This window comes from Ascaphus truei, chromosome 4, assembly GCF_040206685.1.
Source record: "Ascaphus truei isolate aAscTru1 chromosome 4, aAscTru1.hap1, whole genome shotgun sequence".
Classification (NCBI taxonomy): Eukaryota; Metazoa; Chordata; class Amphibia; order Anura; family Ascaphidae; genus Ascaphus; species Ascaphus truei.
The window spans coordinates 128,530,306-128,549,882 of NC_134486.1; the positions used below are offsets into that span (position 1 = coordinate 128,530,306).

At 38.9% G+C, this 19,577-nt stretch overlaps 1 protein-coding gene across 3 annotated transcripts in view; it reads left to right on the forward strand.

The window, feature by feature from the left end:
- The window catches only part of STX11 (syntaxin 11), a 48,330-nt gene extending 28,991 nt beyond the window's left edge, over positions 1 to 19,339 (forward strand). For 2 of the 3 annotated variants that reach the window (XM_075596589.1, XM_075596588.1), the window contains one exon: positions 15,874 to 19,000. In XM_075596589.1, the coding sequence (XP_075452704.1) occupies positions 15,879 to 16,736 (858 nt within the window). In that variant the 5' untranslated portion in view covers positions 15,874 to 15,878 and the 3' untranslated portion in view covers positions 16,737 to 19,000. Of the gene's footprint in view, positions 1 to 15,873; positions 19,001 to 19,280 lie in introns of those variants that run through there. The other variant, XM_075596590.1, reaches the window with a different exon arrangement.
- Positions 19,340 to 19,577: the final 238 nt, after the last annotated feature.

Here is a 19,577-nt window from a genome sequence, read left to right on the forward strand (position 1 = left end):
ATCCCTAAAAGGTTCCCTGCAATTTGCAGATCATTTGAAAATTGTGCCAAATACAGAAGAATGTACAATACATCTGATCTCAGACACGCTATTAGAGAGGGTTGGGGCTTCTTACAATGCATCTGATCTCAGACGCGCTATTAGAGAGGGTTGGGGTTCGCAGAATTTCACAATATAATTATGGGGTCCTTTTAAAAGGTTCAAAACCACTGGCCTAAACAGTAAATAACTGGTATCTTACTGTAATATATGTTTACTTACTCTCTTCCTTTTCTTAGTAAAAACAGTTAAGTTTGAGTAAAGGACCTCATTTCCAAGAAGAAGTCATATTTTTAATATTAAGCAAAGCTACCCTTTCAATAGATTATTTTTGCATTTCAAATTATAGATACTTTTTCTGAAGAAGGTGGTTATATTATTATACCATGGAGTGCTACATTATTATATGCATCCATAATGTTGACTGAATGTGCTTCTAGTGTTGTAACACATTAATTGACATGGTTGATGCATATTAACGCTGCGGTGTATCCCTCTCCCCCTCTCTTACTTTTTTTTTTACATATTTATAATCTTATCCAAGGTCACCTGAACCTGACACCAAGATTCGTACCAGATTAACCCACTTCTCTTAAAGCTATACAATTCCTTCTACAATGTTATTTGATGGACTGCCACTTGTTTGATTACTAATTGGAGATAGAGATATTTTACTCATATCCTCTCCATTTCTACTCTTTTTAATATACATAAAGCATATTTATTTTGGGGGAAATATTACATTGTACAAAAATATAAAGTGAAACAGATAATATTGCGCTCATAAGTGACCTGTGATAAATATATATATGTGATAATAATAAAGGTATTCAATACAACCTGATATAGTGTGGTTTTATGCTGCTGGTCTGATGGGATTGGCTCAAACACCAGGCTAAATGGATACAAAGAAAAGACAGCGCAAAAAAACCATAGTGTAGTAAATTCAATTAATATTTATAAAGTGAAGGTGAGTATTGCACGTACATCAAAATAAAGGGTTAATAGCATGACATGTTTAGGGACATGTTACCACTCAGCAGGAACAGCCAGACACCAATGCAGAGATCTTTACACGTTCACCCTCTTTGCTGCCAGCATCCAGGGAGACTCTGTGTTGCTCTGTGGTGGCGAGTCGTGTTGAAGGAGCTCCAGGCAGTGGATCGGCAGAGATGATCTCAGCTCACTTCCGTATTACTCCACGCTGGCGTGTGACGTCATCCGGCGGCGTCTCTCAGCCTCTCGCGTCTCACACGTGTGGATCAGGAGAGATGGTCTCAACTTGCTTCCTTGTTACTCCACGCTGGCGTGTGACGTCATCCGGCGGCGTCTTACAGCCTGTCGCGTCTCGAACATGTTAATTCTTTAGCGATATTCTTTCTAATGGTGGCAAATTGTCCCAAACAAGTCCCGCAGAGAACTAATGTTCAAAATAGTAGCCACAATGGGAATAGTAGGAACGCGCCCTCTCCTACGCGTTTCGTACTTTCGTACTTCGTCAGGGAATATAGGAGGAGGTTCCAGGGCGGTTCATATACTCGTGGCTGAGCTCTGATTGGCCCCAACTGGATGAGCTCAACTCCCCCCACCTGGAGAGAGTGACACTCCTCCCGTGGAGAACCTAATCAGCACAATACATACGAACTGACAATCTAACATAAGTACAACATGGGTTAAAAAACACTTTTAAAATTATAATTTTAATGGCATACCATAATGCATATAAGAGACTCTAAAAAACAAAGAGACAAGAATTAATCATAATAAAATTACATATTAAAAGATGTAAAGTGCTTTAACTGATTCCCACAATTTTATAAATAAAATGTCCTAAATGTAGATAATGTATTGATCGAGTATACATATTGGATAATGGTCGAGGAACAGATCTTGATATGTGGACATCAATAAAATTAGTCCAGAGAGAAGAGATTATAAAACAGAAAAAATGAAAAAATAAATGAGATCACTGGTACTATAAAATATTTGATTTAAAAAAGGGACCATACATCGATCTCCTCATTTAGACCTTTGGGAGACAGGGTCTGGAGTTTATAAATCCAGAGACTTTCTTGTTTAGATAGTTTTTTATCCCTGTCTCCACCCCGTCTTCCTGTGGGTACAGTCTGGATCCCTATGTATGTCAGAAAAGAAGGATCACAATTATGTTTGATTTTAAAATGTCTGGACACGCTATGTTGTTCTAATCCTATTCTGATGTTTCTAGCGTGTTCTAAAATTCTGACTCTTAGAAATCTTTTCGTTCTCCCAACATACTGGTACCCACAGGGACATTGTAATAAGTACACCACATAGGTGGATTTGCAGGATATGCAATCTTTCACAGTAAACTGTTCTTTTGTTATATTAGATGTAAAAGTCTTGCGATTAGTGTTTAACATCTTGCAGGCTTTGCACTTCCCACAGCAATAATTGCCGTTTGGTTTGCATGGCATCCATGATGGCTCCAGAGATATATTTTTTGAGGGGCCAATGTCACTCGGTGCTAGGAAGTGTTGCAGGGTTTTGGCCCGACGATAAATGAAACTTGGATTTTGATGGAGGGAAGGGCCCAAAATCGGATCATTACAGAGAATATTCCAATTCTTTTGAACTATTTTTTGCACACTAGTGCTGACTGAACTAAACTCTGTAATGAAGGGAATTTTAATTTTATCATCTTTCACTTCATTCACTATTCTTTTTTTCTGAATCAGCAGGGAATCTCTTTCCATTTTCTCTACTTTTTCAAGTGAACTGCGCAAGAGGGCCTTGTCATAACCACGTTCTACAAATCTCTCAAAGAGAGATGCTGATTGAGCTTCAAAGTCAGCTTGAAGGCTGCAATTACGTTTAATGCGCATGAACTGACTCTGGGGTATGTTGTTGATCCAAGATCTTTTATGATTGCTAGACGATAGGAGGAAGCTGTTAGTGTCCACTTTTTTAAAAAAGGTTTTGGTATTAACCTTTTCACCCACTCTTGATACTAGACTCAAGTCTAAAAAGTCTATTTGACTAACACTGGATTCTGAAGTAAATTTTAAATTAAAATCGTTTGTGTTCAGATAGGTCTTAAAGAGTTCCAGAGTGTCCTCATCACCCTCCCAGATACACAGGACATCATCGATATATCTCTGCCATACAACAACACTTTTAGCAAAAGGGTTGTTGTGCCATATAAAGTTATCTTCCCATACCCCCATGTATATGTTCGCATAACTGGGGGCAAAACGCGTCCCCATGGCTGTGCCACACAACTGTATATAAAACTGATTTAGAAATAGAAAGTAGTTATGTGACAATATGTAAGTAATGGCATCGATGATAAATTCACAATTTAGGGGGTGAAGATCTACATCCTTTGTCAGGGTCTCCTTAATTGCCCCAATCCCTTTATCATGGGGAATACATGTATAAAGGGACTGAACGTCAAATGTTGCCCATCTGTAACCTTCCTGCCATTGAATTGTCTTTACTAAATTTAAGACGGCAGTGGTATCTTTAATATACGATGGCAGTACTTTCACATATTTTTGTAGGAAAAAATCCACATACTGTGACAAATTTGACGTTAGTGATCCAATTCCGGAGATTATAGGTCTACCCGGTGGATCGATAGATGTCTTATGTATCTTGGGAAGGTGATAGTACACCGGAATAGTGGGGAATAAAACATTCAGAAATTGATGTTCTGATTTGGATATAACTGTGGACAAAACAGCCTCATCAAGAAGACCCTGTAATTCTGAAACAAAGTTTTTTGTAGGATCATGATTAAGCTTGTCATAATTGGCTGGGTCATTCAAAATACGCATGGCCTCCTTCTCATAGCTCTCACGGTTTTGGATGACAACTCCTCCACCTTTATCAGCCTGTCTGATGATTAAATCTTTCCTGTCTTGGAGTTCTTTCAACGCTAAATGTTCTTGATAGCTAAGATTATGATGTATATCGGACGATTTAAAATTTTTAACCAGTGATGTAAATTCATTGTTAACTATATTAAAAAACGAATCAATAAAACTCCCTTTACTTTGGGCCGGATAAAACCTGGATTGTGGTTTAAAATCACTATGTTGACATACAGATAGGTTCGAATTAGAATCAATAGGATCTATATTAACGGTCTCAGTAATTGGATCAATACCTGACTCTTTTTTGAGAAAATGTCTCTTAAGAGTCAGGTTTCTCGTAAACCTATGTAGGTCCGAGAATAACTGAAAACCATTAGGACCACTTGATTGTGAAAATTTAAGTCCTTTACTCAGAACCAATTTTTGACACAGAGTAAGGTCAACATTTGATAAATTAAAAATACCCTTAAAAGATTCGTTACTATTTAGTTTGATTCCCTTCTTTGTTTTGGTCTTACACCCTCCTCTTGTTCCTCTCCTGGTGAGTGGTGTCGTTTTTGTGACTTGGGAGTCTCTAAATTGTTCTTCTCTTTCTCTCTGACTGTATTCCCCTTTTCTTTCGGACCCAAATATCTTTGTTTGAGTTCCTCCAGAAAAAGGGATTTCTTAGGGGATCGTTGCTCACAATCTTTCCTAGGGGATTTATGTGCCCTCTGATGTTCATACTGTTTTTCTTTTTGTTGTGTATCCTTTCTTTGAGGTTCTTTATACACATACTCAGATCTGTTATTGGAGCTATTTCTCCTTTTATTATAGCTATTATGTCGTCTATCATGTGGCTTCTTTTGATAGCTTCTATAAGGTCTATAATTCTCTTTGGGTTGTTCCTTATGTGCCCGTTCACCCTCAAAATGGAGACTATTCTCCCTTTTCTTATTTTGGTTACTAGTACCATAATATTTAGTAGGGGGATTCGTACCACTGTGAACAACACCCTTATCCTTCTCAGATCTGTTCCAATCCTTTTGTCGACCATTATCATAATCGTGCTTGTCACGATAAAAAATTTTCTGCTTATTAAGCATAATTTCCTCCGTTGTTGACTCTAAAGTCATTTTGAGGTCGCATTCCAGTTTGGAACAGTCAGTATGTAAAACTAAAGGTTCCAAAACTTGAATTTTCTTACATATTTCTTTTTCTAAAGCTACAATAGATCTACTGCGTTCAAAGATGATCAGTCTCATTAGTTCTCTTGAACATTCCTCCTGAATCCTATCCCATTCCTTCATAAACTGAATATTATCCCTTCCAAAAGTGGGGTTTTTTTGGAAGCGCAATCCGCGGGGTACCCTTCCGCAGTCCAGATATCTCTGGATTGTATTGCGTTCTAACCATTGTTTGGTCTCGGTTAGTAGCAAATTCTCTAATTGCTTGAAATGGGTTTCAGCAGGAATGTCAACAGAAAAATCATCCTCAAAGACATGTGTCTCATCCTTGAACATTGAGTCAAATAAGGCTGCCCTTTTTTCCCTACAGCTTGATAGAGACCAAGCCATAGTGATGTTATGCAACAACTAAACCACTAAGTAATTACAGTGAAAATTAGTGATACTTAAATATATATAAATACTGTGAATATTAAACAGTTTTGTGATTATAACACAGACAAATCAATATGTGCAGCAATTGTGAGCAAGGAAAACATAAAGTGAAACAGATAATATTGCGCTCATAAGTGACCTGTGATAAATAAATACTCTTTAAGACCTATCTGAACACAAACGATTTTAATTTAAAATTTACTTCAGAATCCAGTGTTAGTCAAATAGACTTTTTAGACTTGAGTCTAGTATCAAGAGTGGGTGAAAAGGTTAATACCAAAACCTTTTTTAAAAAAGTGGACACTAACAGCTTCCTCCTATCGTCTAGCAATCATAAAAGATCTTGGATCAACAACATACCCCAGAGTCAGTTCATGCGCATTAAACGTAATTGCAGCCTTCAAGCTGACTTTGAAGCTCAATCAGCATCTCTCTTTGAGAGATTTGTAGAACGTGGTTATGACAAGGCCCTCTTGCGCAGTTCACTTGAAAAAGTAGAGAAAATGGAAAGAGATTCCCTGCTGATTCAGAAAAAAAGAATAGTGAATGAAGTGAAAGATGATAAAATTAAAATTCCCTTCATTACAGAGTTTAGTTCAGTCAGCACTAGTGTGCAAAAAATAGTTCAAAAGAATTGGAATATTCTCTGTAATGATCCGATTTTGGGCCCTTCCCTCCATCAAAATCCAAGTTTCATTTATCGTCGGGCCAAAACCCTGCAACACTTCCTAGCACCGAGTGACATTGGCCCCTCAAAAAATATATCTCTGGAGCCATCATGGATGCCATGCAAACCAAACGGCAATTATTGCTGTGGGAAGTGCAAAGCCTGCAAGATGTTAAACACTAATCGCAAGACTTTTACATCTAATATAACAAAAGAACAGTTTACTGTGAAAGATTGCATATCCTGCAAATCCACCTATGTGGTGTACTTATTACAATGTCCCTGTGGGTACCAGTATGTTGGGAGAACGAAAAGATTTCTAAGAGTCAGAATTTTAGAACACGCTAGAAACATCAGAATAGGATTAGAACAACATAGCGTGTCCAGACATTTTAAAATCAAACATAATTGTGATCCTTCTTTTCTGACATACATAGGGATCCAGACTGTACCCACAGGAAGACGGGGTGGAGACAGGGATAAAAAACTATCTAAACAAGAAAGTCTCTGGATTTATAAACTCCAGACCCTGTCTCCCAAAGGTCTAAATGAGGAGATCGATGTATGGTCCCTTTTTTAAATCAAATATTTTATAGTACCAGTGATCTCATTTATTTTTTCATTTTTTCTGTTTTATAATCTCTTCTCTCTGGACTAATTTTATTGATGTCCACATATCAAGATCTGTTCCTCGACCATTATCCAATATGTATACTCGATCAATACATTATCTACATTTAGGACATTTTATTTATAAAATTGTGGGAATCAGTTAAAGCACTTTACATCTTTTAATATGTAATTTTATTATGATTAATTCTTGTCTCTTTGTTTTTTAGAGTCTCTTATATGCATTATGGTATGCCATTAAAATTATAATTTTAAAAGTGTTTTTTAACCCATGTTGTACTTATGTTAGATTGTCAGTTCGTATGTATTGTGCTGATTAGGTTCTCCACGGGAGGAGTGTCACTCTCTCCAGGTGGGGGGAGTTGAGCTCATCCAGTTGGGGCCAATCAGAGCTCAGCCACGAGTATATGAACCGCCCTGGAACCTCCTCCTATATTCCCTGACGAAGTACGAAAGTACGAAACGCGTAGGAGAGGGCGCGTTCCTACTATTCCCATTGTGGCTACTATTTTGAACATTAGTTCTCTGCGGGACTTGTTTGGGACAATTTGCCACCATTAGAAAGAATATCGCTAAAGAATTAACACGTTCGAGACGCGACAGGCTGTAAGACGCCGCCGGATGACGTCACACGCCAGCGTGGAGTAACAAGGAAGCAAGTTGAGACCATCTCTCCTGATCCACACGTGTGAGACGCGAGAGGCTGAGAGACGCCGCCGGATGACGTCACACGCCAGCGTGGAGTAATACGGAAGTGAGCTGAGATCATCTCTGCCGATCCACTGCCTGGAGCTCCTTCAACACGACTCGCCACCACAGAGCAACACAGAGTCTCCCTGGATGCTGGCAGCAAAGAGGGTGAACGTGTAAAGATCTCTGCATTGGTGTCTGGCTGTTCCTGCTGAGTGGTAACATGTCCCTAAACATGTCATGCTATTAACCCTTTATTTTGATGTACGTGCAATACTCACCTTCACTTTATAAATATTAATTGAATTTACTACACTATGGTTTTTTTGCGCTGTCTTTTCTTTGTATCCATTGTACAAAAATGTATTATACAGCTGTGGTTCGGGTCTTTTAAGAAATGTACTACCAAGATCTATTAGCCACTCTGGTCCTAGAGTAGCGTAGGTTTGTTGCTGGCTGTGATGCATTTTAATGGATTAACAGTATAATTCTTCACATCTGAAGAAAAGACTTGCAAGGTCTCCGAAATATACTTAACTAGTTGAGTGACCTTTTAGCATATGCCGAATGTCACGAGAGCTGGCACTCTGGAGGCCCTTGTGAACATCATGCCTGGTTCTCCTATTCTATGGGGAGATCGGAAGATGCTCCTCTTCCATTCGGGTCACTGAGGTAATCAAATGATTGCTATTTTCCCGGACTGAAAGGGTAAATAAGAACGGTCATGTCCACTGAAACCTAATACTGCCCGCTGCAAACCTAGGCTATAATAATAATGACTATTATTTTATTACTTCTTCCATAAAACTGTTGGGATGAAATAAGTGCAATGGCATATACGGTATGGTACTTTTTAGGCATTTCTAGCAGAGACAGAATTATATGGTGGCCAGAATTAAACTCATAATCATACTTGTCAACGTGTAAAAACTCCTACAAGGGAATACAGAGGAAAAAGATCTTGCATTTTGTCTAGGACCTCTTTCGGTGAAAAGGTGGTACATTTTTAAGATTTCACCAAGTTATTAAGGGGAATTGACAAATGTTTCACATTGCGTTCATATTGCTTTTGACACTTTTTTCTTAAACAAGTTGTTCATGGTCATTGTGTTTCCTAGTGTTTTATTTACCAATAGTTTTATTGCTTTGTTTTTTTCCCCCTGCAACCAGGATCGCCTACATCTCAAACAGTACAGATAAAAGAGGATTAAGACCTCACCCCAAAACTATCAAAACAGAAATAGGACGTTTTTATTTATCTATATATTTTTTGCTTTGAGTAAATTTGAGCTTGATCTGAATATTCATGTGGACATAGTTGAGAGGCAACAATGTATTTTTCATTTGGCTACAAGTATTTCTTCATAATTGCAGCATGATATGACAATATATTGCACTTGTTTTATCAGTCTAAAAGCAAATGTACTTACATTAATCACGGGATAGTGGGTGAGGCCTTTTCAAGCCTAAACTTGAACTGGATGTTTAAAAAAAATATATATATATATATATATATATTATATATTGCAACACACTATGACATCGCATTAAATCAGTTTGCTGTTTTATCAGAGCTTTTTTATTATTTTGTACATGGCACTTGGGTATGACTGGGCTTTACACATTTATTAAACAATTCACTTAGTGTCGAAACAAGGTTTTGCATAGAAGTAAGAGATCAGGAGCCATATGTACTAAACTATTCTACTCCATAACCAGCTTGGTAAATCTGGTCCTGTACAGTCCAGGCCATAAGGTGTTGTGCCACCAACTTTCGGACAAACATTTCCATTTCCTCGCAAACCCGTTAAAGTTTTTTTAAAAGTTTGTCGAAGTAAACTTTTTTTTTTTTTCATCGAATTTCATCGAATTTTCACTTTCACAATCAAATTTCACATAATTTGTAACATTTTTTTTTTTTTTTTTAAAGAAATATAGTGAAAACGTTTTTCAAACTCTGACAAATTCATGAAAATTCGAACTTCCCAAGAAATGCAATTGGTGCAGCGGATTCTTAGTTTGGTCAATATGCCCACTCACTTGAATGGGACAGTGTGTTCATGGAGTAATACTTCTTTTTAAAACCGGCCCAGATTTTCATCAGCAATTCTCATAATAAGGGTTTTTGTTCTGCATGGTACGGCAGTCCGTAGGCAAAAGGAGGACTTTACACTTCAATATGCTGTGACGTAGTCTTTCCTTTGCTTTGGAAGAATTCCTGTGAATGTGGCTGAATTCTTCCCAAGCAAAGAAAAGATGGCTGCACTGAAATCTTGAGATGCCTAAATGGAATTGCATAAACATTTTAGAATCATGAAATTCACACAATAAAGTGTATTTAGATTTGAAGGAGGAAATTGGGAAAGCAATATGTTTGTTAGACTTGCTAAGGTCCCGTCCATAGTGATCGCGTGGCGAACAAAATGCAGGGGATCTATGGGGCCGGCCATAGCGCACACACGAGGAAGCGCAACAGAGTGGCAGATTTTTCAACCGGCAAATTTTTTTTATTTGGTCGTGCGACCGCCGGGTCATGTGCACAGTTCAGCAATGGGGGCGAACCGCTCACATGATGTCAAGGCCACGCCTCCCCATCATGTCAAATCGTGTATTCAAATCTTACAGGCCACGGATCGCTCCAGCTACAGGCGCGCGTGACGCCATGCGCTCCGTCTATATCCAAGGCCTAACACCAATTGGGCAACCCAGAATGTTCTGAGCTATGGGCAACACAAACGTTTCAAACCATGCTGGTATCAGCTGCAGTTTTCTTGTTTGCCTAAATGCAAGGAAACGTGTGTCTGTGGTTTGTTTTGTACTTTAATTCTTATGATCGCACAATAACAGCTAGAAAGCAGGAAAGCAGATCCGAAATGTATCACACGGAAATGCACTGGGACAAATGATTACATGTTGAACATCTGCCATTATGATAGGCATGTAATGTTGTATGCAGTAAGGTGATCAACAGTCGTTTATTTTACAATCCGGTGTACTTCTATGATTATGTTAAAGTCTGTTACCTAAAATGAACTAATAGAAAACATACAGCAGACTGCTTCGTTCTAGTGGCAGAATGAGGAAGGAACTGGGGTAGATTAAGTGAGCGAGTTGAAGCACTGCATGGTGCACAAGTAATTGTGAAATGCAGATTTTAGTATTTAGCCTCACTTGTGCATAAACTGATACAGGTGTAGCAGGCATTATTGAACCCTCTGGAGTGTGGCAGCGGGAGCATTAGCGTTACCCCCTTTTTGAGCGTGGCTAATACATTTTAAAATGGCGACTGCTCTCACTGGAAGTGTGTTGTGTGTTCCGCTGTAACACGCCAGTGAGAGCAATAACTGCTGCTACATCTGTAGGTCCTGGGGGATTATAGTAATGTAACCCTCCCTGCCTGGCTCCTTAGGGGCGTTGCATTGGTGTAGTGGTGTATTATGCATCTGCATTGATTTATCTTGTCTCAGGGGCTGTCAGTGGCCTGCTGGGCGATGGAAAAGATGCACACCAGGAGTTTTGTAGTTACAAACAGGACAGGCTTTATTGATAAGTTAATAGTTACAACTTCTCCTTCAGGTGCATTACTGCATTCCTGGAGAGGCGCGTCTCTTGAACAGGTTACATGTACATACATTTCTGATGGCTCTTCTTATAGTACTGTATAGAAAATTATTTCAGGATCCCTGCTTGGGCTGCAATGTGTATCCTGTCTGAGTATTTCTGACAAAAATCACTGACATTTTACAATTTACCTTTCAATAGCATATCCCCAACATCTCTAACATTTTGTGTCTTCCATAGATCAAAAGTACCAGTAAACCAACCCGGACCAAAATCAAGGTTGTCAAAAATAGGGGTACATCTCGAGGGAGCTGAAAATAGTTGATAATAAATTTTGACCCAATGCCAAATTTTAAGAGAAAATGTTATTACCACCGAATCAAAAAAGTCTGGTCTAGAACATTTGGTTGGCTTATTATTCCACAGAAGGGCTAGGAGTGCCGCAGAGCTATTAAATATATTTCTAAATCTATCCACCTATATTGATTTTCCTGAGAGTGCCAAAATATTATCTGTTTCAAATGGGAGGTTAAATAATATTTCCTAATATCAGGGACTGCCAGACCCCCACTTTCTCTGGGTGCGAGCATAACTGATCTCGCCACTCTTGGTCTTTTGTTACCCCAAATAAACTGCATAATTTTATTCTGTAAGTCCCTTATATATTTTATCGGGATAGTCACCGGTAGTGTCTGAAAACGGTAAAGCAGTTTTGGGAGGACTTTCATCTTGACTGATATAATACGGCCCACCCAGGAGATTTGGTGACCATTCCATAATAAAAGATCCAGTTTAGTACTTGTGACAAGCTCTAGATAATTATATTTATAAAGAGATTGGCAGTTTTTTGGGGAGAAAGATCCCTAAATATTTCAATCTTACAGTATTCCAGTGATAATTTAAGTTTAATTTGATTAATTTTACCTCCATATCTGATAAAGTTAAATTTAATGCCTCTGACGGAATTAATTTTATAGCCTGAAAACGAACCAAACCTAGAAAGCTTTTCTTGTAAATTGGGAAGAGAAGTCAAGGGATTAAAGATTGTTAAAATAATATCATCGGCAAACAGAGATAATTTAAAATTTTCCTGGCTGATATTGATACCCTGTATATTAGGATTTTTCCTAATTTTAATTGCAAGCGGCTTAATTGTTAACGCAAAAAGCAGGGGATATAATGCCTAGTGCCATTGCTGATTTTAATTTGGTTTAACTCCCCCCCTTGGCATTTTTAGAAAAGCTGTTGGAGCGTCATATAGGGCTCAGACCCCCTTTAGAAGCCGGAAAAAATAGACTCTTACATAATCGATTCAGAAAATCCCATTTAATTCTATCGAACGCTTTTTCGGCGTCTAAACTCAATAACATCGCTTTGGGTTTAGAAGACTGTATATAATCTATTATATTAATAATCGTGCGTGTATTGTCCGAAGCTTGATGCATGCTTATAAAACCTACCTGATCATTATGAATTAGGCGGGACAGGATTGGGTTTAATCTATTCACCAATATTTTACTGTAAATTTAAAAATCTGTACTAAGACGTGAAATTGGCCTGTAATTTGCACAACTCATTGGGTCTTTTCCTTCCTTAGGTATCACTACTAAATTTGGTTTTGACATTTGCATGGGAATCTGGGAACCCGATAAAAAAAACTATTGATCTTATCTAAAAGCTATGGTGCTAAAATTCCCCAATATTTTTTATAGTATAGATTTGAAAATCCATCTGGACCTGGGGCTTTTTAGGGTTTCAGACCTTTAATAACCTCTTCTAACTCTGAAATATGTATTTTAGCTTTGAGACCCTCAGATTCTTCCGCAGAAAACTTTGGTAGTTTGCAAGCCTGCAGTTAGCTATCTATTTGTTCACTGGATGTTTTATTTAAATTGAGGTCTGATGAGTCCAGATTATACAAATTATAGTATTTAGAAAATTCCTCGGCAATTTGGAAAGGGTTATATGTGATTTCCCTGTTACCCCGTCTTATCGCTGTGATTTAGATTTAACACTTCTTAATTTACTAGCGAGCATCTTATCGGCTTTATTACCCTTATCATAATAGGTCTGATGAGTCCATCTTAATGCTTTCTCTGTATCTTCCAATCTTAATTTATGTAATTCCTCTCTGGTCTGGCAAAGAAGCTTATAGATCTTCCTGCATGGGCGTGATTTATGTTCCTGTTCTAGTTCAATTATTTTTGCCGTAAGTTTTCCCTGATTAAAATTTTAGCTCTTTTCCTATATGCAGCTATTAAGATAAATTAACCTCTAATGAAAGCTTTATGGGCCTCCTAGGGGGGGGGGGGGGATCAGGCTTTCAACTAAGCCTTTATTTACCTTAAAATAATCTTCCAATATATTCCCTGTCTGTTCTTCTATCCCTGTCTGAATCAAAAGCGACTCGTTTAGGCGCACTGGAAAACCATGGACCTAATAAAAAGGGGTTTTGGGACCATTTCCACTGGAACGTGATCTGACCATGTTATAGGGCCTATACTTTGTCTGGACAACCCGATCCAAAAGATCCGCAGAGACAAATATATAATCAATTCTTGTATAAATATAGTGAGGGGGAGAATAAAATGTATAATCTTTGTTTTTTATTCTTCATGCGTCCTCGAGTGTAAATTCTTTTATAATTTTCTTGAAATGTTTAGCTTTGTTGAATACCTTGTTCGCTGTCTTATGTCGTGGTGATGAGGATCTGTCCAGATCAGGGTTCAGGGTCATATTAAAATCTCCTCCAAATATTATATCTCCCGAGGGAGACTCCCCAATTTCTTCTAAAATTGATTTCAGAAATTCAATTTGTTCATTCGGAGCGTATATATTAACCAAGATTAGGCTAACCCCTGACGGAAGACCCCTCACCATTCTAAATCTGCCCTCCTTATCCCTTTTAATTTCTTCCATTTTAAATGGGAAGTCATGTTTTAACAAAATAGCTACTCCTCTTTTCTTCTTGGAAAAAGAATAATAAAAAGCTAATGGGTAAGTACCCCGAAAAGTGTTAGGAGGGTCAGCGGAATAGGACCTTTCAGCACCGCTGGCACCCAGCAGGAGGGTCCTGGTTGCTAAAATGAGTTTCCAGAAGAAATAAAATATCTGCCTGCATCTTCTTAAATTCTCTCAGAGCTAGTCTCCTTTTATTATTCGAGTTTGGTCCCTTTACATTTAAAGAGACAACTTTTATGGGTAGTTGATTAGTCATAGGTTGCAAGTTAAGGCTCGATCTCTACTTATCGTGAAATGTGGAATGGTGTGGGTGTGAAAATGACGTTACCTGGTAATGGGAGGGGGGGGGACAACTAGGGGAGGGGAGTTAGAAGATACATGGCAGAAACAAAAAGCAACAACAAAAATGGTTTTGGGATGGACAGTAGGTCCATTCCTTCTAACTAATGGTCCTACAGTGAGCCAAAATAATGGGCTAGAAAAACCCAGATGGGGGGAGGGCACAAGCCTCGAGGACTTCGGGAACCCCGAACACCGCGGATCGCCTCCATTATACTCATACCTCCAAACTTTTTATCTTCTAAGTTCCTATCCCTTTTATATAAAGACTAATATTAGCCTTTAGTACTAAAATAAAAAAAAACCAGCCCAAAACCTCCCAAATTAGATAGTTTCACATTTCCTGGAGAATATAATTCTTATCGTTTATAATAATGGGGATGTGGGTTAGGGCCGTATAAAAATGTGTAAAATCAATAGTCAATATACTCCCAAAAGAATTGAACCAGATAACATTCTTTGAGTTTATTCTCAGGCTGCGTTGTCTGTTCTGCCAGAGTAGATAGATCTGACCTGAATTCTGCAACAGCTTTGTCTAGGGCCACTTGGAAGACCCCCTGCATCTCTTTAAACAGTTCTGAATTGGGTGTTCTCCTTTGTATCTTGTTCCTGGTCCAGCTGATTAAAGTTTTCTTCTTGTTGTTGAAGCTGCTGTGGATGCACGTGGATGTGCGGGTTCCATCTTGGATTTCGGCTGCTGGGGATCCCGTTTTTGTGAAAAAACGGGGCACCAGGGGAGGCATTGCTGAGGGTTCTGCTGACAGGGGAGGGTATTTGAAATACTTATCGCGCGGTTTGGAGGGCTAAAACGGCTGCGATTGAATTGGAGCCCACGGAGCAGGATCAGAAAGCTCCCACCCTCCTAGACACTGCGTGCGCACCCCGTGTCCAATTTTTTTCAAAAGCCACCTGGCAACCCTACGATAACTAATCACCTGTAGTCTGTCTTCAAGGGTGAAGGTTATACAGACGGCTATTTTTAGAAGGCTTCTATCTGCTATTCAATACAACTACTTAATATCCTTCAGCTCAGTGATTTAGCACCATTAATCATCATATTTATTTGTGTTCTTTATGTAGAGCTTAAAAATTCTATACTAGAATTTACAGGCACAATCTCGACTTGAGCATAAGACAAACGAGTTCATAAGGATGCTCTCGGTCTTCAGCATGTTATCCCATTTTCTGACTCGTATTCCTTACTTTGAAATATATGGTTGTTCATGTGAGCCTTTTTGTACATGATATGTTGTGGCTGTATTAGTGCTCTGGAACGCTCTACACTTTCACCAACTCTGCTTTCTTTTCATGATACCAACTTCATTACTCTACAGGAGTGTTCTATGGTGATTGTTGCTATAGTGGTGATTTTGGTGCCTTTTGCTTCCAGTTTTGATTTTAAACTAATTTAATTTTTAAATAGCTGTAAAAATGGCTCTTCCATGAGCTGCTAATTGTTTTTCTAACTTTTTTTTAATGTAAGATTGCTTTATAATTCTGTACTAATTTTCATTTCTTCTCTCATTAGTAACAATGAAAGACCGGCTAAGTGAACTGCTGGATTATGCCAGGATTCACAGTCAATCCATCCAGAATGCTGAGGAGGATAACTCTCAGGGGATTGTTATGTTTGAGACAGACCATGCTTTGGAAGTTCTGTACCAAGATATACAGCTTATCCGGACAGAAAACCACTTGATGAAGGTGGATGTTAAGCGTCTGGGAAAGCAAACCACCCGCTTCCTCACTTCAATGCGTCGCCTTAGCAGCATCAAAAGGGACTCCAACAGCATTGCCAAAGACATTAAATTAAGGGGAGAGGGCATCCACAGGAAACTTCAGAGCCTGAAAGCCTTTAGTGAGGATGCAGAGAGCAAATATGGAGAGACCGCCGCTATTGCACGTGTGTCCAAAGCTCAGTACATGAGTCTCACACGTGCCTTCCAGAAAGCCATGGTTGAATACAATGAAGCTGAGATGATTCAACGAGATAACTGCAAGATCCGGATAGAGCGTCAGCTGGAGATTATGGGACAGGACATATCTGGTAACCAGGTAGAAGAAATGATCGAGCAAGGCAAGTGGGATGTCTTCTCTGAGAACCTGCTTGCCGAAGTCAAAGGTGCCCGCTCGGCACTGAATGAAATCGAAACACGGCACAAAGAGCTGCTGAAGCTGGAGACGCGTATCAGGGAGGTTCATGACCTCTTTCTACAGATGGCCTTGTTAGTAGAAGAGCAGGCCGAGACCTTGAATGTTGTTGAACTAAATTTGGAAAATGTCAAAGATTATGTGGGGTCAGCCAAAGCCCAGGTGAGGCAAGCCGTAGAATACAAGAGGAATAATCCCTGTCGGAAATTTTTCTGCTGTTGTTTTCCTTGCTGCAAATGAGTTTTTTTTTTGTTTTTTTGGTAAAGACATAAAATTATCAAGCGAACAAGTTAAGAGAAATGTTGTTTTGTGAAAAAAGTGTGTCTTCCATACATAATGGGCCATATTAACTAAGCAGTGCTATTCCATAGAACACCCTGTTGCCCATTCCATTGAATCGGCCGTAAAGTGTCTTCTGCCGACAGAAGGTGTTTTATAGAATAACGTAACTTAGTAAAATATGGACCAATGTCCATTAAAGCAGCAATTCCATAGTTTTTTGTACCTACTTCTCCAATTTTAAATAGAATGGGTAGATGCCTATCTAGGAGACACAGTTGTGACACTGGTTTCTTAGAGAGACAGCAGTCTTACCTGTACAGCCACTGCAGAACATGATTGTATCTCCATGTAACACAATCCGCCTACTCATTGACAGACTGAATGATCTTCTTGGGCAATAATCCCCGGGGGCCCAATGTGTCGTGATTTGTCATAGTCTTCCAATTTGTTACTTAGTTGAATTACAGGTACTATAGGTAGAACCACCACTTTAAAATAATACTCTTGAAGTCCCGCAAATCATTCTTATACATGTTTCCATTGAATCATAAATCCTATGAAGATCTATTTTATACAGTATTTATTTTAATCTGGGCCTAACCTGGGAACTCCAGAAACTCTCCTACAAGTCAGACCTCCTTAGGAATTGGTTATACGGACATCGCTCTACATTTTACAATAGTCTTGTTCTCAATTGCTGTGACATTGGAAAAAAAACATGCAGAACAGGGACAGACGTTTATTGGGCTTCTGTAAGTCCTCCTGGTAAAGATAGGAACTCTGCTATTTTACCCTTCTATACTTAAAAATGAGACCAGATCAAAGCAAACAAGGTCCCACCCTCAATTTGCCACTGGTAAAAGTGTGAAAGTAAATGACATTATTGCTTTTATAATCTCCTTTAGTTCTGTGATGGTTATGCACTGTATAATAAACTATGGAATTCAGATCATTTTTACAAAGATTGATCAGAGCACTGAAAATCATTCACGGAGATGTCACTGACTCCCCAGAATCTCCCAAACCATTTGACACTCCATTAACACGGGAATTTTGAGTCCTTTTTACTTTTTAGAGGTGCAGTTAAATTCAACATACTGTTGGAGTGTACCTAATATTTGTACGGGTTTAGTTAAATGCAATCCACTTTGTCTTTCTAGGTTTGTAAAAACAATAGGTCATTTATCCCTACATTTGTATATTTTTATCAGACTTAAATTATAAATAGGTATAGGATACATGTTCTACTTTCTCACCATTACGTCTACTTTTTGATTTATTTTGCAACATTTGAAAGCCTGAGATATGTTTTGGGGGTTTCTTTTCTGACCGAATAGTTGCTTTGTCTACAGGAGGGTTATCAATCCTTTTCTCAGGTAACTTCCATTCCCAACCATGTACAGGTAGTCCTCGCTATCCAACGTATCACTTTACAACGAATGGCATATCCAAAGCTTTACAATGCAACCCTATGGGCCGTTTTTTTTACGCCAGAATGCGTTATCCGACGCCTGAATGCGTTATCCAACACTCACCGTGATTAACATGGGACTCAATTTACAACGGGTTCACTATCCAGCGCTACTTCCAGAACGGATTCCGTTGGATAACCGAGGACTGTCTGTATTGGGGATGACAAACCAGAATTCCAATCATATGCTTACGAAGTGTTTGACATTTGATTGGTTGTCGACTTTTCCAAAATGTAGAATGACTGGGTGACCCGCAGAGAGGGTCGAGAACCACTGTGTTACAGGTTAAATTAACCACCGTCCGTGATCAAATCACTACTGTTGTGGATTGCTCTAATTCTGTCCCATGCTTTTATACCCCCCCAAAAAGTTATATTCTGCTGCCAGTACTACTGAAACAAAATCTGCATTTATTTTCATTGTACACATATGGTCATTGCTTTTTGTAACATTGAAGCTTGAGAGAACAAAATATGTACTTTTAACATATCTGCTTTGTGTTGTTTTTTCCCCCCCTTCGACTAGCCAATATTTTAAACCCTTCCCTGTTGGCCCCTATTCAACCTGCCATGTAGCCAGTTTTATGTGTTCCATTTAATTGAACGGAGCCCAGCAACTTCACTCCATATTGAATAGGGCCTAGGGTCTTTCAATGCTTGCTGCCTACGTATCACTGTGAATGTATTTCATCTATTTATAGACTGTTTTTTATATTGTGTATGGCTAAAAAATAAAATTCAGTTACACTTTCGTGTTCTTTCCTTGCTTTCTTTGTTAATGTCATTTTCTAAATCAACCTTTTTTTGCCTAATCACAAACGTGAGTTTTGCTTTCATACTGCTCATACTTTTGTGCCTTTTCATTCTCCCAATTATTGCTCAGACTGTTATTATTTCTAGTTCACATCTGCTTTCCCACATCCATTCTCTATATTCCAAGCAGCTGCCTAAATTCATCTTACTTATAAACTCCAAGCAACACAACTTGTGCTTGAGGTGTTGCATCAACCATTTTTGTTACTTTTTGACAGGATCAAAACGGAACCGTTTGATGCATGAAGAATTGATGAAGCCTGGTTTAATATAACGAAATCACCTTGTGCCGAGGGGAAAGATGAGTCAGCGGGCACCACGATGCAGAAAAAATCGATGAGGCTGGACTGTGCTGCAACAAATCCTTTATTTAAACATGGATAAAAATTGAGAGGAGGGAAGAGTGCCCCTGCCCCTGCACCTCTAACGCGTTTCACCCGCGGTCGGGTTGAAAAAGCCCGACCGCGGGTGAAACGCGTTAGAGGTGCAGGGGCACTCTTCCCTCCTCTCAATTT